The sequence below is a fragment of the Hyla sarda genome, chromosome 2 (genome assembly GCF_029499605.1).
Source record: "Hyla sarda isolate aHylSar1 chromosome 2, aHylSar1.hap1, whole genome shotgun sequence".
NCBI lineage: Eukaryota > Metazoa > Chordata > Amphibia > Anura > Hylidae > Hyla > Hyla sarda.
The window spans coordinates 420458375-420480876 of NC_079190.1; the positions used below are offsets into that span (position 1 = coordinate 420458375).

A 22502-nucleotide genomic window follows, 5' to 3' on the forward strand; every position below is an offset into this window, starting at 1 on the left:
CTGTAAATGATTACAGGTGTGAACTAATTTCACACTGGATCTGGGCACAATAGGGTGTTAAAGTGCTTCCACGCTGCCCTATAAAAAGGCTCTTTGAGGCTACTTTTGGATAGTGTACCTCTTGGTAAGACATTTTGACAGACAGTTGACAGACTTAAAGGGGTTATCCAGGAAAATACTTTTTTTTATATATCAACTGGCTCCAGAAAGTTAAACAGATTTGTAAATGACTTCTATTAAACAATCTTAATCCTTTCAGTACTTATGAGCTTCTGAAGTTAAGGTTGTTCTTTTCTGTCTAAGTGCTCTCTGATTACACGTGTCTCGGGAAACACCCAGTTTAGGAGCAAACCCCCATAGCAAACCTCTTCTAAACTGGGCGGTTCCCGAGACACGTGTCATCAGAGAGCACTTAGACAGAAAAGAACAACCTTAACTTCAGAAGCTCATAAGTACTGAAAGGATTAAGATTTTTTAATAGAAGTCATTTACAAATCTGTTTAACTTTCTGGAGCCAGTTGATATATATAAAAAAAAGTTTTTTCCTGGATAACCACCTGTGGAGGTGTTGGGAGCAGTGACGGCATGATGGCATGCACAACATGGCAAACAGGTTCTGGCTGGCAAGTACGAGCATATTTTTCTTGTCCACCATCCAGACACAGGTGCCACCTTTATTACACTCACATGTCTCTGCCCGGACCCTTTACAGGTGCTTAGCAGGAAGAAAGTTGGTATTATGGTGCCTATTACATGTTCTTCCATTGACAACCAACAAGTGTCACCTTTGCTATCGACTGGATCCATTTAGTCTTTAGCAATTAATCCAGGTTCTGTTTGGGATCTAACAACAGTCAGGCTTAAAGGGGTACTCAGCTGAAAAAAACATCTTATCCCCTATCCAATGCATAGGGGATAAGATGTCTGAATGCGGGGGACCCCAGCGATCTCCGGGCCAGCAGCGAGCCCGGAACACGAAAGCTTGGAGCTTTCGCGTTTGTGGCGTCACGCCACACCACGCCCACTCCATTCATGTCTATTGGAGGGGCGTGACGGCTGTAGTCACCTGTTATCCAGCACAAAGCAGAGTTTGCTCCGTGCATGGATGACTAGGGTGCTGCGCCGGAGATCGCAGGGGTCCCCTTTGGATAAGGGGTTAGATTTTTTTGGGCGGAGTACCCCTTTATGTATGGAGACCTTGTGCTGAGCACTTCAATTCTACTTTTGCTGTCCCAACTTCCTTGGCCTGCCCGGTTGCATCACATCACACATATTCATTTGATTCCCCTTCTTGGTGCATTATTTGTATTGTCAATGGGGGAGACTTATCAAAACCTGTCCAGAGGAAAATTTGCTGAGTTGCCCATAGCAACCAATCAGATTGCCACTTTTATTTTTCAGAGGCCTTTTCAAAAATGAAAGAAGCGATCTTATTGGTTGCTATGGGCAACTCAGAAACTTTTCCTCTGTACATGTTTTGATAAATCCCCCCCGATGAGTGTATATAATGCAATATCAGTCTAGCTACTGAAACCACAACAGGCTTCTGCAGTGAACTGTGATTCATCTCCCTTCATCAGTATGTGTTTTCTAGGTGTATATGCCACGTGGACAAGCCCAGGTCAGAGGACCCGAGAAGTGCGATGTGGCAGCTCTTCTCAACTTGATGAACACTTGCGATTATTTCAGTGGATCAAATTTATCAAGGGTTCGGGAGGTAACATTTACTTTAACATTAAAATGTATCAATACATTCACAGAAACATATTCTCATGTCTACAGTTCAAAAAGAGAACCATTCCCGTCCTCATATTGCGTCCTTATATCCAGACCCCTTCTCTAACTATTTTCTGCACGTGCCTGCTGGACAGTCAGCAAGATGTTTGAAAGTCCCATGAATCTCTGCAGACCGAGGGTAAAGAGATCAGGAGATGTACCAGAAGACCAATAGACTTTCATGGGGCTTCAGACAAAAACCCAACCCTCGCACAAGGGGGTGGGGTAGAATAGATTTAAATGGGCTCTGTCAGATTCAAAAACTTTTTATATATTGTACATGGCTTATAAAATCATGGCTTTGTCCAAGCTGAGACATAGAAAAAGTCCAGTAAGTGAGGGTGGGCTAGCACTCCTCTGTGCTTTATCCTGTCTGATAGAACTCCTCTGTGCTCTCTCCTGTCTGATAGAACTCCTCTGTGCTCTCTCCTGTCTGATAGCACTCCTCTGTGCTCTCTCCTGTCTGATAGCATTCCTCTGTGCTCTCTCCTGTCTGATAGCACTCCTCTGTGTTCCCTCCTGTCTGATAGCACTCCTCTGTGCTCTCTTCTGTCTGATAGTACTCTTCTGTGCTCTCTCTTGTCTGATAGTACTCCTCTGTGCTCTCTCCTGTCTGATAGAACTCCTCTGTGCTCTCTCCTGTCTGATAGTACTCCTCAGTACTCTCTCCTGTCTGATAGTACTCCTCTGTGCTCTCTCCTGTCTTATAGTACTCCTCTTTGCTCTCTCCTGTCTTATAGTACTCCTCTGTGCTCTCTCCTGTCTGATAGGACTCCTCTGTGCTCTCTCTTGTCTGATAGCACTCTTCTCTGTGCTCTCTCCTGTCTGTTCGGACTCCTCTGTGCTCTCTCCTGTCTGATAGGACTCCTCTGTGCTCTCTCCTGTTTGTTAAGACTCCTCTGTGCTCTCTCCTGTCTGTTAAGACTCCTCTGTGCTCTCTCCTGTCTGTTAAGACTCCTCTGTGCTCTCTCTTGTCTGATAGCACTCTTCTCTGTGCTCTCTCCTGTCTGTTTGGACTCCTCTGTGCTCTCTCCTGTCTGATAGGACTCCTCTGTGCTCTCTCCTGTTTGTTAAGACTCCTCTGTGCTCTCTCCTGTCTGTTAAGACTCCTCTGTGCTCTCTCCTGTCTGTTAAGACTCCTCTGTGCTCTCTCCTGTCTGATAGGACTCCTCTGTGCTCTCTCCTGTTTGTTAAGACTCCTCTGTGCTCTCTCCTGTCTGTTAAGACTCCTCTGTGCTCTCTCCTGTCTGTTAAGACTCCTCTGTGCTCTCTACTGTCTGATAAGACTCCTCTGTGCTCTCTCCTGTCTGATAAGACTCCTCTGTGCTCTCTGTGATGTTTAAGTAACATGGGCACCCTCCAGCCTTTTTGAGTTTTAATGTATACATACTGTACATTGGGTAAGAGTTTCTTGCTTGAAAATTGCACCAGGAGGAGCTGAAACGTTGTAATGCTTAACATGGGAAAATAAATCACTTTTTTATTTTGGAGTGCTGCGCCATTAGCTGGTTTCTATAACTTGGATGGACTTTGATGGGGTCTAGAAGAGCGCTGGCACCATATACATTAAGGACTGATAAGTAGTGCTGCAATTTCTATTGGATATACAGTCATGGCCGTAAAAGAAAATAAAGTATTTCTCACAGAAAAGGATTGCAGTAACACATGTTTTGCTATACACATGTTTATTACCTTTGTGTTTATTGGAACTAAACCAAAAATGGAGGAAAAAAAGCTAATAAGACATAATGTCACACCAAACTCCAAAAATGGGCTGGACAAATTTATTGGCACCCTTAACTTTATATTTGGTTGCACACCCTTTGAAAAAAATCACTGAAATCAGTCGCTTCCTATAACCATCAATAAGCTTCTTACACCTCTCAGCCGGAATGTTGGACCATTCTTCCTCTTCTAACTGCTCCAGGTCTCTCTTATTGGAAGGGCGCCTTTTCCCAACAGCAATTTTAAGATCTCTCCACAGGTGTTCAATAGGATTTAGATCTGGACTCATTGCTGGCCACTTCAGAACTCTCCAGCGCTTTGTTGCCATCCATTTCTGGATGCTTTTTGACATATGTTTGGGGCCATTGTCCTGCTGGAAGACCCAAGATCTCGGACGCAAATCCAGCTTTCTGACACTGGGCTGTACAGTGCAACCCAAAATCCGTTGGTAATCCTCAGATTTCATGATGCCTTGCACACATTCAAGGCACCCAGTGCCAGAGGCAGCAGAACAACCCCAAAACATTATTGAATCTTCACCATATTTCACTGTAGGTACTGTGTTCTTTTCTTTGTAGGCCTTATTCAGTGGCCAACATTGGTCCAACATTGATGGTTATAGGAAGCGACTGAATTCAGTTATTTTTTCCAAAGGGTGTGCAACCAAATATTAAGTTAAGGGTGCCAATTATTTTGTCCAGACCATTTTTGGAGTTTGGTGTGACATTATGTCCAATTTGCTTTTTTTCCTCCCTCTTTTGGTTTAGTTCCAATACACACAAAGGGAATAAACATGTGTATAGCAAAACATGTGTTACTGCAATCCTTTTCTGTGAGAAATACATCATTTTCTTGAAAAATTTCAGGGGTGCCAACATTTACGGCCATGACTGTATATATAATATATATATTTGTTATGGTGACATTTCCTATTTTATTATAGGCACAAACACTACACTAGCTTTAACCTTCAAAAAGCACTGCAGTTTTTTTTCCCATATACATATATATACACTTCATATATTTCACACACACTCACAATCACTAGTCTTACAGCGTGCTATTTGGTTTATTCCAGCACAGCTGCATCCATGTGTTTTATTTTGCTAATTTGGTCATTGATCACATTCCTCAGTCTCCAAATCTTCCAGTACACATGGAGCACAGAGGAGTGAGGAGGGATCTGGGAGCTAGTAGGAAGGATATGAGGTGATGATTTATCTCTGTGCATGGGGAGTGCCAGGCAGGAAATCGTGGAGGGTCCCAGCGGTCGGACCCCCTCAATCAGACACTTATCCTCTATTCTGTGGATAAGGGATAAGTTTTTAAGTACTGGATACCCCTTTAAAGGGGTACTCCGATGATAACCTTTTTCTTTTAAATCAACTGGCTCCGGAAAGTGAAACAGATTTGTAAATGACTTCTATTAAAAAATCATAATCCTTCCTGTACTTATTAGCTGCTGAATACTACAGAGGAAATTCTTTTCTTTTTGGAATGCTCTCTGATGACATCACGAGCACAGTGCTCTCTGCTGACGTTATTATAATAATAATAATGTCTTTATTTATTTATCTATTGTTGTCCTTAGTGGGATTTGAACTCAAGGCCCCAGCACTGCAAGGCAGCAGTGCTAACCACTAAGCCACCATGCTGCCCTTAGCATACATCTGCTATGCACGGTTGCTAAAATGGACAGAGATGTCAGCAGAGAGCACTGTGCTCGTGATGTCATCAGTGTTCCAAAAAGAAAGGAATTTCCTCTGTAGCATTCAGCAGCTAATAAGTACTGGAAGGATTAAGATTTTTTAATAGAAGTAATTTACAAATATGTTTAACTTTCTGGCACCAGTTGATTTAAAAGAAAAAAGGTTTTCACCGGAGTACCCCTTTAACCCCTTAAGGACCAAGGGCGTACAGGTACGCCTTTGCTCCCTGGTACTTAAGGACCAAGGGCGTACCTGTACGCCCGTGGGAATTTCGGTCCCCGCCGCGCGCCGGGCGGGGATCGCGCCGGGGTGACTGCTGATATCTATCAGCAGGCACCCCGCGCAAATGCCCAGGGGGGTCATTAGACCCCCCCATGTCGGCGATCGGCGCAAATCGCAAGTGAATTCACACTTGCGATTTGCGCCGATTCCGGGTCATACGGGTCTATGGTGACCCGGTGACCCGGAATAGAAGGGGGATCGCGGGTGTCCTAGACACCCACGATCCCCCTGTAGCGATAGGAGTGAGGTGGCAGGGTTGCCACCCCTCCTATCTCTGCTATTGGTGGTCTAGACGCGACCACCAATAGCAGATCGGGGGCGGAGGGGTTTACTTTCGGTTTCCCCGTCCTGCCCTCCCACAATAGGCGGGGCAGAACGGGGAAACCGACAGGGACCGGCGCCGAAGATCCACTTACCCATCGGCGACGGCAGCGGGCGACGATCGGCGGAAGAAGAGGACCGCGACGCAGCTCCCTGGATCCGACGGAAGCCGGTGAGTTACTTAGCAACATCTGGAGGGCTACAGTCTGAGACCACTATAGTGGTCTCTAAACTGTAACCCTCCAGATGTTGCAAAACTACAACTCCCAGCATGCCCAGAGAGCTGTTTAGGCTTGCTGGGAGTTGCAGTTTTGCAACAGCTGGAGGTCTACAGTTTGAGACCACTGCAAAGTGATCTCTATACTGTGCACCTCCAGATCTTGCAAAACTACAACTCCCAGCATGCCCAGACAGCAGTTTGCTGTCTGGGCATGCTGGGAGTTGTAGTTTTGCAACATCTGGAGGTCCACAGTTTGGAGACCACTATGCAGTGGTCTCTAAACTATAGCTCTACAGATGTTGCAAAACTGCAACTCCCAGCAAGCCTAAACAGCAAACAGCTGTCTCTGCATGCTGGGAGTTGTAGTTGCGATCCCTCCAGCTGTTGCATAACTACATCTCCCAGCATGCCTTTCGGCGATCAGTACATGCTGGGAGTTGAAGTTTTGCAACAGCTGGAGGCACACTGGTTGGAAAATACTGAGTTAGGGAACAGAACCTAACTGAAGGTTTTCCAACCAGTGTACCTCCAGCTGTTGCAAAAGTACAACTCCCAGCATGCACGGTCTGTCAGTACATGCTGGGAGTTGTAGTTTTGAAACAGCTGGAGGTTTGCCCCCCCCCCCCCCCCATGTGAACGTACAGGGTACATTCACACTGGCGGGTTTACAGTAAGTTTTCTGCTTCAAGTTTGGGCTGTGGCAAATTTTTCACCGCAGCGCAAACTCCTAGCCGTAAATTCACTGTAAACGCCCGCCAGTGTGAATGTACCCTAAAAACACTACACTACACATAATAAAGAGTAAAACACAACATATACACCCCCTTACACTGTCCCCCTAATAAAATATAAAAAACGTATTGTACGGCAGTGTTTCCAAAACAGAGCCTCCAGCTGTTGCAAAACAACAACTCCCAGCATTTCCGGACAGCCACTGACTGTCCAGGCATGCTGGGAGTTTAGCAACAGCTGGAGGCACCCTGTTTGGGAATCACTGGCGTAGAATACCCCTATGTCCACCCCTGTGCAATCCCTAATTTAGTCCTCAAATGCGCATGGCGCTCTCTCACTTCAGAGCCCTGTCGTATTTCAAGGAAACAGTTTAGTGCCACATATGGGGTATTTCCGTACTCGGGAGAAATTGTGTTACTAATTTTGGGGGCTTTTTTTCCTTTTACCCCTTATGAAAAAGAAAAGTTGGGGTCTACACCAGCCTGTTAGTGTAAAAAAAAATTTTTTTTTACACTAACATGCTGGTGTTGTCCTTTACTTTTTATTTTCACGGGAGGTAAAAGGAAAAAAAGACCACCAAAATTTGTAACGCAATTTCTCCTGAGTACAGAAATACCCCATATGTGGGCGTAAAATGCTCTGCGGACGCACAACAAGGCTCAGGAGTGAGAGCGCACCATGTACATTTGAGGCCTAAATTGGTGATTTGCACAGGGGTGGCTGATTTTACAGTGGTTCTGACATAAACACAAAACAATAAATACCCACATGTGACCCCATTTTGGAAACGACACCCCTCACGGAACGTAACAAGGGGTATAGTGAGCCTGAACACCGTACAAATTTTCATTAAAGTTGGATGGGAAAGTGAAAAAAAAAATTTTTTTTTCACTAAAATGCTGGTGTCACCCTAAATTTTTCATTTTCACAAGGGAAAATAAAAAAAAGCCCCCCAAAATTTGTAACCCAATTTCTTCTGAGTAAGAGCATACCCCATATGTGGATGTAAAGTGCTCTATGGGTGCACTACAATGCTCAGAAGAGAAGGAGCGCCATTGGGATTTTGAAGAGAAAATTTGTCCGGAATTGAAGGCCACTTGTGTTTACAAAGCCCCCATGGTACCAGAACAATGGACCCCCCCATATGTGACCCCATTTTGGAAACTACACCCCTCATGTAATGTAATAAGGGGTGCAGTGAGCATTTACGCCCCACAGGTGTCTGACAGATTTTTGGAACAGTGATCCGTGAAAATGAAAAATGTAATTTTCCATTTGCACAGCCCACTGTCCCAAAGATCTGTCAAACGCCAGTGGGGTGTAAATGCTCACTGCACCACTTATTAAATTCTGTGAGGGGTGTAGTTTCCAAAATGGGGTCACATGTGGGGGGGGTCCACTGTTCTGGCACCATGGGGGGCTTTGTAAATGCACATGGCCCCTTACTACCATTCCAAACGAATTCTCTTTCCAAAAGCCTCTTCTGAGCATTGTAGTTCGCACGTAGTGCACTTCAGGTCCACTTATGGGGTACCTCCATACTCAGAAGAGATGGGGTTACAAATTTTGGGGGGTATTTTCTGCTATTAACCCTTGCAAAAATTTGAAATTTGGGGGGAAACACATATTTTAGTGAAAAAAAAATATATATTTTTTTACATATGCAAAAGTCGTGAAACCCGTGTGGGGTATTAAGGCTCACTTTTTTCCTTGTTACGTTCCTCAAGGGGTCTAGTTTCCAAAATGGTATGCCATGTGTTTTTTTTTTGCTGTTCTGGCACCATAGGGGCTTCCTAAATGCGACATGCCCCCTGAGCAAAATTTGCTCTCAAAAAGTCAAATATCACTCCTTCTCTTCGGAGCATTGTAGTTCGCCCGTAATGCACTTCATGCCAACTTATGGGGTACCTCCATACTCAGAAGAGATGGGGTTACAAATTTTGGGGGGTATTTTCTGCTATTAACCCTTGCAAAAATGTGAAATTTGGGGGGAAACACACATTTTAGTGGAAAAAAATATATTTTTTTTACATATGCAAAAGTCGTGAAACACCTGTGGGGTATTAAGGCTCACTTTATTCCTTGTTACATTCCCCAAGGGGTCTAGTTTCCAAAATGGTATGCCATGTGGGTTATTTTTGCTGTTCTGGCACCATAGGGGCTTCCTAAATGCAACATGCCCCCCAAAAACCATTTCTGAAAAACGTTCTCTCCAAAATCCCCTTGTCGCTCCTTCGCTTCTGAGCCCTCTACTGCGCCCGCTGAACAATTTACATAGACATATGAGGTATGTGCTTACTCGAGAGAAATTGGGCTACAAATATAAGTATACATTTTCTCCTTTTACCCCTTGTAAAAATTCAAAAATTGGGTTTACAAGAACATGTGAGTGTAAAAAATAAAGATTGTGAATTTTCTCCTTCACTTTGCTGCTATTCCTGTGAAACACCTAAAGGGTTAAAACACTTACTGATTGTCATTTTGAATACTTTTGGGGGTGTAGTTTTTATAATGGGGTCATTTGTGGGGTATTTCTAATGGGAAGACCCTTCAAATCCACTTCAAACCTGAACTGGTCTCTGAAAAAAAGCGAGGTTCAAAATTTGGTGAAAAATTGGAAAATTGCTGCTGAACTTTGAAGCCTTCTGGTGTCTTCCAAAAGTAAAAACACGTCAATTTTATGATGCAAACATAAAGTAGACATATTGGAAATGTGAATAAAATAAAAAAATATTTTGAATATCCATTTTCCTTACAAGCAGAGAGCTTCAAAGTTAGAAAAATGCTAAATTTTCAAATTTTTCATCAAATTTTGGGATTTTTCACCAAGAAAGGATGCAAGTTACCACAAAATTTTACCACTATGTTAAAGTAGAATATGTCACGAAAAAACAATCTCGGAATCAGATTGATAACTAAAAGCATTCCAGAGTTATTAATGTTTAAAGTGACAGTGGTCAGATGTGCAAAAAACGCTCTGGTCCTAAGGTGTAAAATGGCCTGGTCCTTAAGGGGTTAAGTACTGGAAGATTGGGAGAATCAAGAATGTGATCATTGACCAAGTTACAGGGATAGAACACATGGATGCTGCTGCGCTGGAATAAAACAAATGGTGCTGTAGGACCTGTGATGGTTAGTGTGGATGATATAGGCAAAACCAAAAAAAAAAAAAAACAGAGTGCTTCTTTAAGGAAATTCCGCCATGTGAACATAGCTTAAGTGTCCAGATACAGTACAAATAAGTTGAAATGATGGCAAGGATTTTTGTTGTAGTAGCAAATATAAAAATTGTGGCAAAAATATGATTTTGCCACAAGTTTGGCTACCTGACACATTTCCTGCACTAGGTACACACAGAAAGTGCATTAGGGTGCGTTCACACGCTCTTTGTGGGTTTTCCGCAGCGTATTTGAAGGGGGCGGGCTCTTCTCAGCTGTCCATAGCAGATTGTCTGCAGCGGAATTTACGCTGTGGAAAATCCGCCGCAAGCCCCATTGAAGTCAGTAGTGACTGCGGCGGATTTTCCGCAGCGTAAATTCCGCCGCGGACAATCTGCTATGGACAGCCGAGAAGAGCCCACCCCTTTCAAATACGCAGCGGAAAACCCGCAAAAACAAAGAGCGTGTGAACGCACCCTTAGAAAGTGAATTGTTTCATATTTACAAATTTCAAATCTGTAGCAGAATCCACATATGAACTACAGCACAGGATGTGAGTGTGAACAATGGGAAACCTATTGCCTATAGTTTTCACATGTATTCCAATGTGGAATATGTGTTAGAAATGTGTGTAAAAATACGCTGTGTGAACATACCCTTAGTTGGAGAATTAATTTTGCATGTATTATTTCTCTTCATAGCTGATAAAGTGCAGAAATGAGTTGATGCACTCTGCTGATATGAAGGTCTCTTCTTCTTGGTTGAAACACTTTGAACAAAAGTTGTATGATCTCGTTTCTGAATTCAAACACGTTCCTGGCCTTTTGAGCGGAGGTGAAGAAATGCAGAAGGTAAAAGTCTATATAAAATATGATATATAGTTAGCATAGTGTCTTATGAAAGACTTATAGAACTAGATAAACCATCAATATAACATTGCTGGGTCAGTTTGAGGTATGAATGCTCCCTCTCCATTATACTCAATGTGAGATAAGGAATGAAATGAATTACAGTGGTCCCTCAAGTTACAATATTAATTGGTTCCAGGATGACCATTGTATGTTGAAACCATTGTATGTTGAGACCAGAACTCTATGCAAACCTGGTAATTGGTTCTGAAGCCCCAAAATGTCATCCAAAAAATAGGAAAAAGTGAGGAATAAAGAAAAATAAGTAGACAACTAATATAGATAAAGCAAATCCTTATATATAAAAGTAAGAAAGAGCTGCTGGGAACTGTAAATTACTGTCTATGTCAGTGTTTCCCAACCAGGGTGCCTCCAGCTGTTGCAAAACAGCTGGAGGCACCCTGGACATGCTGGTAGTTGTAGTTTTGCAACAGTTGGAGGCACCCTGGTTGGGAAACAATGGTTTAACCTCCTCAGGACGCCGGGAGTATGTATACGCCCTGCATCCCGAGTCCTTAAGGACGTATTCATACACCCGTAGGAATTCCGGTCCCCGCCGCTAGCCGCTAGCACATCGCCCAGGCCCAGAGGGGTCCTGAGACATCGACCCCCCCCCCCCCCATGTCGGCGATCGCAGAAAATCACATGTCAATTCAGACATGCGATTTTCTGCTATTCCGGGCTGATCGGGTCTCTGGTGACCCGATCACCCGGAAAATAGGGATGATAGGAGCTGTCAGTGACAGCCCTGATCATCCTGAGGGCTAGGAGTGAGGTTGCAGTGCTGCGATCTCCTCCTATCCCCTGCCATTGGTCAGAACTGATTCTGACCAATGGCAGAGCCGGACAGTGGGTTGCCATGGCAACCACCCCGTTCTGCCCACCCCTGGATGTTGTGGGGAACGTGGGGAGAAGATGGAGGCCGGTACCTGGAGGAGAAGATGCGTGGGGACCCCCGATCGTCGCTGGAGACAGGCACAGGTAGGAATGAAAGTGAAAGTAAAGTGATCTTTACTGTGGCAACCACTAGGAAGGCCAAACTGCAACGCAAGTCCCAGCATGCCCAGACAGCCAAAGGCTGTCTGGGCATGCTGGGAGTTGTAGTTTTGCAACATCTGGAGGGTCACAGTTTGGAGACCACTGTTACAGTGGTGCCCAAACGGTAGCCCTCCAGATGTTGCCAAACTACAACTCTCAGCATGCCTAGACTGCTCAGGCATGCTGGGAGTTGTAGTTCTGTAACATCTGTCCCTTCAGATTTTGCAATTTTCATGAAATTTTTGAAAATTGCTGCTCTACTTTGAAGCCCTCAAATTTTTTCAAAAAGCAAAAATATGTCCATTTTATGATGCCAACATAAAGTGGACATATTGTATTTGTGAAGAAAAATAAAATTTATTGGGAAGTAGAAAGCTTGAAAGTTAGAAAAATGCTAAATTTTCATGAAATTTTTGGATTTTTCACCAAAAAAGAATGCAAGTAACGCCGAAAATTTACCACCAAAATAAAGTAGAATATGTCACGAAAAAACATTCTCAGAATCAGAATATTCAATAAAAGCGTTTTTGCGTTATTAATTCGTAAAGCGACGGTGGTCGGAATTGCGAAAAAGGGCTGCGTCCTTAAGGGGTTAAGTAGAGAACAGGAGCTTCTTCAGGGTCCTATACAGTACACACAGTGTCCCAAATGGAGCCGCCCTTACTTGGTGTCCAAAGGAGCAGCTAACCCCGGCACATGTAAGGAGTAGTACAGAACTTGTAGTTCCTCCCTGTACTGTAGGGGGCGCTAACAGACAGACGGTCAGTGCATGCACTTCAGTAATACAGGTGATTTACCAGTAAGATGCCCATTCTGATTGGTCAGTTCCTCCAGTTGTGACAGGTATCACAGATCTAGACTGTCTGTAGCATTGTATGTTGAGTCTGGTTTTAAGTTACAATGGTCCAGAAAAAAACATTGTATGTTGAAACTATTGTATGTTGAGGCCATTGTAAGTTGAGGGATCACTGTATCACATTGTATTCTTTACTGAAGATCTGACACAACATTCTAAGCAGATGGCATTTCATATCAGGGGCAATGTACATAAGATGTGTCAGATATCAGATGCTGGCTCATAGCAGAACAAGGACAATAAAATATAAGGTTCAGTTTTTAGACATTTTAAGGTTTTTAAGCTTCCTTCCAATTTACTAGGGAGCTAAGAATTCCCACAATCTACGTACCAAGTCAATACGGACTCAACATTAAATCTATAGTATGTGCAACATAATCTCATCTCATTACATTTACAAACATTTCAGGTCCTCTTGTCAGAATTGAGCATTGGCGTGATTGAGGTTGATGGAATTCCGAAATTTGAACTCCAGAGTCTAATAACTCCAGTGGACCTTCAAGGCAGAGTTACTTCACAATCCTGTACAATTACTAGAATATCCCCAGAGGAAGTGGAGATATTACTGATACAGCAGCTGATCCAAGAGCTCTGTTTAGAAATAGAGGAGCAAGGTTCATTGACTGAAGAGGTGAGTATAGAACAAAAATGACCGCACTTAAGCTTTCAGCATGAAGGAAAGTGACTGGCACATAAATGTGTATTTTTCTGCAGAATGAGGACAAAGTCGGCAAAATAAAAAACTTCTTGTCCCAAAATGAAGATCTCGGATTTGTTCTCCAAGGAGACCTTAAAAGGCTTGACAACTTGAGAAAGAATCATGTTCCACCCAATGCAGAAGGTTAGTTTTTGTTGGGCAGTCTGGGACCAAGAAGAACGAATTCTTTAGGATGCATTCACACGTGCATATTTTCTGCTGCAGATTTGCTGTTGCCGATTTTGCTACCCATTGTAGTCAATGGGCAGCAAAAATATACACCAGTGAACGTACCCTTATATTGTTTCTTTAGGGTACAGGATCCTGCACAGATTTGATGCGCAGGATTTGTAACTGCAGATTAGAAGCTGTGCTGTCATTTAGTTTACATTGAAATCTGCAGCAGAAAATCCTATGCATCAAATCTGCGTACATGTGAACATACCCTAAGGGTACGTTCACACGGGCGGATTTTTGCAGTGTATTTAGCTGCAGATCCGCTGATGAAGGCCCCGCTCTATGCTGGCTTTATATGTGCCTGCTGGTAGAGGCAATACGCCGCTACGAGAAGACACAGTGCAGCGATGTGCGCAGCGTACTCGCACATCACGGCCGCTCTCCCTGCTCTGAGCTAGGCAGAGAGCTCCCGCGATGTGCGAGTATACTGCGACTCGCACATTGCAGTGTGCCTGCTGGTAGCGGCGTATTGCTGTAGAGCGGGCCTTCACCAATGGATTTTCGCAGCATATTTATGAAGGTCCCGCTCTATGCTGGCTTTACATGTGCCTGCTCTGGGCTAGGCAGAGAGCGCCTACGATGTGCGAGTATACTGCGACTAGCACATCGCAGTGTGTCTGCTCGTAGCGGGTATTGCCGCTACGAGCAGGCACATGTAAAGCCAGCAGAGAGCGGGCCTTCACCAGCGGATTTGCAGCGTAAAATACGCTGCAAATAGGGTACGTTCACACGTGTGTATTTTGATTCATATTTAGTTGTAGATCTGCTGCTGATTTTCAATGGGTAGCAAGATCTGCTGCAGAAAAATACGGCACATGTTAACATACCCTTAAAATGAATTAGGTTCAGTATTCTGTGCTGTTTAACTTTTTAATGTATCTTTATAGTAGTAGGTACCTGCTCTAGGTCACATGCATAGATTGAAGGCGTTACGCAGTATAACAAAACCTATCCCCTATCCGCAGGTTGAACCCACCACACGGCGCCTCCAATGTTCGGGTATCTCCAGCTCTCCCATAGAGATGCATGGAGGGGGCATGTCGGCCACAGCTTTGTGCCATGGTTGACACACTGCATTCATCCGGGGAGCCAGGCGGAAGGTCGCGCGGGGTCCCAGAGGTCGGACACCCCGCGATCAGTTTATCCCCTATCCTTCAGATAAACTTGACTACTCCTTTGATTTTGGTTCTACTGCTGTTTGAGTCACCAAATCAGATAGCTGAAATAGTAAGACTTCAGGTTCTGACTGTTACCTGTACCATACATTACAGCAAAGGCCATTAAATAGGTTTTTTTTAATACCTATTTGATGGCAATTACCTTACCTTCTGTCTCAATAGCACTTAATAAAAATATTTTTATAAATAAAATGTTCTTATTAAGTATATTAGAAAGGTTAAAGGGATACTCCACCCCTAGATATCCTATCCCCTATCCAAAGGATAGGGGATAAGATGTCAGATCGCCGGGGTCCCGCCGCTGGGGACCCCCGCAATATAGCAAGCAGCACCCACCTGTAACTGCTTCCGGAAGTGCTGGAGGCTCTCAGGCTAATTCCTCCCGACCACGGGGACGGAAGATCATGACGTCACGACTCCACCCCCTCAATGCAAGTCTATGGGAGGGGGCGTGACGGCCGTCACGCCCCCCTCCCATAGACTTGCATTGAGGGGACGGGGCGTGATGTCATACGGGGGCGGAGTCGTGACGTCACGATCTTCCGTCCCCGTGGTCGGGAGGAATTAGCCTGAGAGCCTCCAGTGCTTCCGGAAGCAGTTACAGGTGGGTGCTGCTTGCTATATTGTGGGGGTCCCCAGCGGCGGGACCCCGGCGATCTGACATCTTATCCCCTATCCTTTGGATAGGGGATAAGATATCGAGGGGCGGAGTACCCCTTTAATGTTTTGCCAAGATGTACAACATATAAAAGGTTTCTGAATCTGACAGTGCCCATATGCACAGCAACAGATTAAAGGGGTTATCCAGGGTTAGAAAAGCAGAACCATCCATTCCTGTCCCTAGGTTGTATGTTTAATTTCAGCTTAGTCTCAGTGCCTGAGAAATTAGCTCTATTTTTCTATTCCACGATAATTATTTTAAGTAAGATAATTGGTAAAAGCTTTTCTTATTGGTCCAATAAACCAGTAAAATGATAATACAGAAAATATTCAAGTAAAAATATATATATTTTTTTTTGCTCCTTTCTTTAGGCTGGATTCCCCCACAAGGTTTTGCAGCGTTTCTCGTTGTGCTTTCTTTAGCATTTTCACTTGCATATTTATTTGGTCAAACACATTAAAGGGAATGTGTCAACGGAAAGATACCTATCGCTAATATCAAGTTTTTATGTTAGACATATTTGTTTTAAGAATTTTTGGTAAAGTTTTTTAACATGTTCCGATTTTAAAACAATCCTGAAATCTTGCTGTTTTCACTCTGGCCACTGGGCTTAATATTAAGCAGAAACTTTTTGTTCTGTCAGTGGTGATAAGGAGGAGGCTGCTCGAAAGTGATCTGTACGGCATTACAGTGAAAGGTGACATCAGAAAAGACAATAGATGACACTCACAGCTCAGTCTCCCCCTTCCTGCGGTCACAAAGCATGCCTAGAAACATGCCTAGGGGGATACAGTCCTAGGAGACTCTTTCCTAGGACTGTATCCACCTTTTCCAGCCCACCGGAGCACCAGAAAGCTGAACTAATTTATGCAGGAAAAGTCAGCAACCGCCGAGCCGAGAAGTTCGTGACGAATCGAATTTACTGTAAGTTCGCTCATCTCTAGTTGGCACCCCTGAAATTTTTCAACAAAATTAAGTATTTCTCACAGAAAAGGATGGCAGTAACACATTTTGCTATACACGTTTATTCCCTTTGTGTGTATTGGAACTAAACCAAAAAAGTGAGGGGAAAAAGCAAATTGGACATAAAGTCACACCAAACTCCAAAAATGGTTTGGACAAAATTATTGGCACCCTTTCAAATTTGTGGAAAAATAAAAGTGTTTCAAGCATGTGATGCTCCTTTAAACTTGCCTGTGGCAAGTAACAGGTGTGGGCAATATAAAAATCACACCTGAAAGCAGATAAAAAGGAGAGAAGTTCACTTAGTCTTTGCATTGTGTGTGCCACACTAAGCATGAACAACAGAAAGAGGAGAAGAGAGCTGTCTTAGGACTTGAGAATCAAAATTGGTGAAAAATATCAACAATCTCAAGGTTACAAGTCCATATGCCTTTGTCCACAGTGCGCAACATTATCAAGAAGTTTGCAACCCATGGCACTGAAGCTAATCTCCCTGGGCGTGGACGAGAAAGAGAAAAATTTCTGAAAGGTGTCAATGCAGGATAGTCCGGTGGATGGTGGATAAGCAGCCCCAAACAAGTTCCAAAGATATTCAAGCTGTCCTGCAGGCTCAAGAAGCATCAGTGTCAGCTCTAACTATCCGTCGACATTAAAATGAAATTAAACGCTATGGCAGGAGATCCAGGTGGACCCCACTGCTGACACAGAGACATAAAAAAGCAAGACTACATTTTGCCAAAATGAACTTGAGTAAGCCAAAATCCTACTGGGAAAATGTCTTGTGGACAGATGAGACCAAGATAGACCTTTTTGGTAAAGCACATCATTCTACTATTTACCGAAAATGGAATGAGGCATACAAAGAAAATAACACAGTACTTAGAGTGAAATATGGTGGAGGTTCAATTATTTTTGGGGTTGTCTTGCTGCCTCTGGCACTGGGTGCCTTGAATGTGTGCTAGGCATCATGGAATCTGAGGATTACCAACGGATTTTGGGTAGCACTGTACAGCCCAGTGTCAGAAAGCTGGGTTTGCGTCCGAGATCTTGGGTCTTCCATCAGGACAATTAGGGAGATTTATCAAAACCTTTGCAGAGGAAAAGTTGCCCAGTTGCCCATAGCAACCAGATTGTTTCTTACATTTTGCAGAGGCCTTGTCAAAAATATAAGAAGGGATCTGATTGGTTGCTACGGGTAACTCAGCAACTTTTCCTCTGCACAGGTTTTGATAAATCTCCCCCAATGACCCCAAACATATGTCAAAATGCACCCAGAAATGGATGGCAAAAAGCGCTGGAGAGTTCTGAAGTGGCCAGCACTGAGTCCAGATCTAAATCCCATTGAACACCTGTGGAGAGATCTTAAAATTGCTGTTGGGAAAAGGCGCCCTTTCAATAAGAGAGACCTGGAGCAGTTTGCAAAGGAAGAGTGGTCCAATATTCCGGCTGAGAGGTGTAAGAAGCTTATTGATGGTAATAGGAAGCAACTGATTTCAGTAATTTTTTCCAAAAAGTGTGCAACCAAATATAAAGTTAAGGGTGCCAATAATTTTGTCCAGCCCATTTTTGGAGATTGGTGTGACATTATGTCCAATTTGCTTTTTTCCTCCCATTTTTGGTTTAGTTCCAATACACACAAAGGGACTAAACATGTGTATAGCAAAACATGTGTTACTGCAATCCTTTTCTGTGAGAAATACTTAATTTTGTTGAAAAATTTCAGGGGTGCTAATGTTCATGGCCATGACTGTATTATATGCATTATATTGGTGTATTAATAAAGAATTTGTTTAAACTCAGTAGATCATGGTGTTCAGGCTGCAGCATAATGTTCCTAACGATGTTTGGATAATTTTTTCAACAATCTTCATAATATCTTCATGTATGCAAAGTATTCAGACACATAAGTGCCAATATTCACTGTGCAAGATGTAAAAACAGCATACCTCAATCAGATGGAGAGATACACGAGTACAAACCTGTCGTGGTACGTTTCAGGGGCACACCCCCTTAGTCATGCGCACAGGCTTGAAAAACAAGTGGGTTTAAGAATGGTAGCGACTGGACTCAGGTGAGTAGTTAACTCTTTACACACTGCGCATATCACATTTCTTCTTTATCCATCCAGTACCCGCTATCATACTGAAGTCCACTATTACAAATAGACCTTGAAATTGCAGTTTTCGTTCAGCCCTTTCGGTTCCAAAGATTCTAGTCCTACAATCCAAAAGGTTTCCCTTTTCAGCAAATTCTTTCTATTAACATCCACATTACTGTTCACTGTCACCTACTCGATCACTTGCCATCTTAAAAGGGTACTCTGTTGCTAAGACATCTTATCCCCTATCCAAAGGATAGGGGATAAGATGCCTGATCGCGGAGGTCCCGTGGCTGGGGACCCCCGTGATCTTACACGCAGCACACTGTTACCATCAGCCCCTGGAGCATGTTCACTCCGGGTCTGATGACTGCCGATCACGGGGGCAAAGTATTGTGACGTCACAATACTCCTGCCCCGTGATCGGCAGTCATCAAACCCGGAGCGAACATGCTCCTGGGGCTGATGGTAACGTTGTGCTGCATGAAAGATCACGGGGTCCCCAGCGAGGATAAGATGTCTTAGCGTCGGAGTACCCCTTTAAATCAGAAGCTACATGTCCGTGTTCTTTGAAATGTCCGGCCACTGTTGTCTCCCCGTATTGCTGTACCGCACATGCCACAGATTCTCTGTGTGTATAGCATCTTATTGCAGACTTGTGTTCGCCAACTCTAGTTTTAATCATCCGTGCGGTCTGCCCTACATAGAAAAACCTGCATGGACATTTTAAAACATATATCACGTTAGTACTGTTGCATGTGTGATAACCTTTAACCGGGATAGTGGCTCTTAGTGGGGTGTAAAATATCACCACCTTTTATAATGCCATTGCACTGTATACAAGAAAGACATGAAAAAGTCCAGTTTTTTCTCGCTGCCATAAATGTTTATCCTTTTTGTTTTTCCATAATGTCACTCCTCACAAGTTTATCACCTATAGTTTCCCTTTTCTGTAAGTAAACATAGGGGGATCTCGAAATACTAATCCATGCTTCTTTTCGGTGGATAACAATTCCCAATACTTCCTAATAGTGAGTTGGATAATAGAAGAACGTTTGCCATATTTAGAAACATACATTACTCCTTCACTTTTTTTGTTTGCTCACAGAACTACCCTTAGTTTGTCTTAAGAGATATCTACTAGTCTTTCAAACCTCTGTCCCTATTTTTTTTAACCATTTTTTTGTTGTATCCCTTCGATATGAATTTCTCCACAATCTTTGTTTTTTGTATATTCATTATCATTACTAGAGATTCGAATTGGCTCTTGGTGAGTCCCTTGAAAACGATGGGAGCATGGTAACTCCGTCGATGTAGCATGCTATTTCTATCTGTGGGTTTTGTAAATAATGTAGTCTCAAAACCTTTGTGTTTTTCTTATCTCCACGTCCAAAAAACAAATACTATAAGGGTCATGTGTCAGTGTGAACGTGATTGTATTATGACACACATTTAAATGCTCCATGAATGACATTAATGATTCCTGTGAACCTCTCCATAGCATGAAGAAGTCATCCACGTAGCAAAACCACGTGGACAACGTCTCCAGGTCGAGAGATCTGAAGACATGTATCCTCAACGTTAGCCATAAAGGCATTAGCTAATCCTGGGGCCACTGAGGACCCCATTGAAACACCATACGCCTGCAGAAAAAACTCTTGGTCAAAGCAAAAAAATTGTAAGGGCTTATTCTACTTACGTCATGAGGAAGTTAATCTTTCTATTATCCAACTCGACATCTTTAGACAATAACGCTCTAATGCATTGCATCCCCTCAATCTGAGGTATATTAGTGTACAAACTTTGTACATCAAGAGTACACAAAAAAGTAACCCCCTCACTGTCACATGATTCTAATCATTCAGAAAATCATTAGTAGCAATCAGACCCCTCTCTAACTTTTTGATCCACAGTTGGATAAAGCTATCCACAAGGATCAAGAAAGGCTGTAACAGAGCCCGATCCTGACACGATCGGGCGAACAGGTGGCCTATCTCGATCCTTATGGATCTTTGGCAGCATATAAAATACTGGAACACTAATAATTAATGTTTTAGCTAGCTTATCCAAAATTAAACCTTCCTGTACACTCTCAAGGATAAACGCATCCATCTTTCTTAAATGCACTAGTAGGATCTCCTCTCAAACGTAAAGACATTTGAATAATCTAACTGACGATAAGCTTCCTTTTATGTAAAGGTCTCGATTCATCACAACAATGCGCCCCCCCCTTGTCCACTTTTTTAATTACAATGAGGCGGTCATTGGACACAACTCTCATAAATGTATCCAGACTATCAGATTTAATTTCTGGATCAAAAGTGGAAGAACGGCGAACAGTTACTGGGATTTCTTCCATAAATGAACAACTTTTCTGATGGTTAATATCAAAAAGATATGTAACAGGGTTGATGTTCCTGGAGGGATATGCCAAATAGAAAAGGATTTAGGCAAACTAGAAGAATGGTCAGAACTCTGGCAACTGAAATTTAATGTGGATGAGGGCAAGGTAATGCACCTGGGGCGTAAAAACCCAAGGGCAGAATATAGAATATTTGACACAGTCCTGACCATAGTATCTTAGGAAAGGGATTTAGGAGTAATTATTTCAGAAGACTGAAAGGTAGAAAAGACAATGTAAGAGCATCAGGAAACATCTAGTAGAATGCTTGGATGTATAGGGAGAGGTATAAGCAGTAGAAAGAGAGAAGTGCTCATGCCGCTGTACAGAACACTGGTGAGGCCTCACTTGGAGTATTGTGCCCAGTACTGGAGACCGTATCTCCATAAGAATATAGATACTCTAGAGAGAGTTCAGAGAAGAGCTACAAAACTAGTACATGGATTGCAAGATAAAACTTACCAGGAAAGGTTAAAAGGACCTTAACATGTATAGCTTGGAAGAAAGAAGAGACAGTGGGGATATGATAGACTTTTAAATACAATCGCAATCAACACGGTTAAGGAGGAGAGAATATTTAAAAGAAGAAAAACTGCCACAAGAGGACATAGTTTTAAATTAGAGGGGCAAAGGTTTAAAAGTAATATCAGGGGACGTGGCCTGGCAGCCGAGGCACATGGTCCCATCCGTACTTCACCGCCTTGCCCAGCAGTATCCCGACACAGAACCTCCGCCGCCATGCCAGTGAAGAGGAGGAAACCGATCAAGGCCGGCAGACTGGACAAATTCGTCTTTAAGCCCAGAGCGGCCTCCCGGCAAGATGGTGCCGACATCTCTTCAGCGCGGCAGACCGAGCGCTCACCGCAACTATGGAGACACTCACCTGCACAGTCTCCGCTCCTGCATAGGAGATCCACGTCGGACCCAGCGCTCCGTTCCTCGGCCTTGCAATCTGAGCCGGCGCCGCTGATCACAGACCGCCCGCGGCAGCCGGAAAGGGACGTGACAGGCGCACTGGTGAGCCCGGCCCGGAGCTTCCCCTCTAGCTCCTCAGATTCAGTATTGGGAGCCTGCGCCTCTCCCAGCACAGACGCCCAGCATGCACAGCCGAGTGTCCTGCCAGCGTGTACTGAGGTGGGTGACTGGGGCACTTTCTCTTCTGGGGACGCAGCAGTAACAGATCCACTGGCTGCACTACCTGTGTCTAATGAATCCCTCACTGATACCAAAATGAGGGACATGCTATTGCTACTACGTTCGTCATTTTTGCAGGACATTCACAAAATGGTACATCCTATGCAAGCCTCTATTCAAGATTTAGGTGATAGAGTAGATCACCTGGAGGCAAAGTTTGGTGAATTCGCTGTATCCCATAACACTCTTATTGATTTGAGGGATGACCTTGAAGAGGAGGTATCTGCACTCAAACTCAAAATGGCTGACTTAGAGGATCGGAGCAGACGCAACAATGTGAAACTACGGGGTATCCCAGAGACCGTTGCTTCGGCAGATATACCGGACTTTGTGCATTCCTTGATTAAA

At 43.6% G+C, this 22502-nt stretch overlaps 1 protein-coding gene across 2 annotated transcripts in view; it reads left to right on the forward strand.

Annotated features, from left to right (window-relative positions):
* Positions 1–16477, forward strand: part of C2HXorf38 (chromosome 2 CXorf38 homolog) — a 76781-nt gene extending 60304 nt beyond the window's left edge. The window contains exons 3-7 of one of the 2 annotated variants that reach the window (XM_056558894.1): positions 1595–1717; positions 10625–10774; positions 13135–13356; positions 13440–13566; positions 15870–16477. In XM_056558894.1, the coding sequence (XP_056414869.1) occupies positions 1595–1717; positions 10625–10774; positions 13135–13356; positions 13440–13566; positions 15870–15958 (711 nt within the window). In that variant the 3' untranslated portion in view covers positions 15959–16477. The remainder of the gene's footprint in view (positions 1–1594; positions 1718–10624; positions 10775–13134; positions 13357–13439; positions 13567–15869) is intronic. The other variant, XM_056558893.1, reaches the window with a different exon arrangement.
* The last annotated feature ends 6025 nt before the right edge of the window (positions 16478–22502 follow it).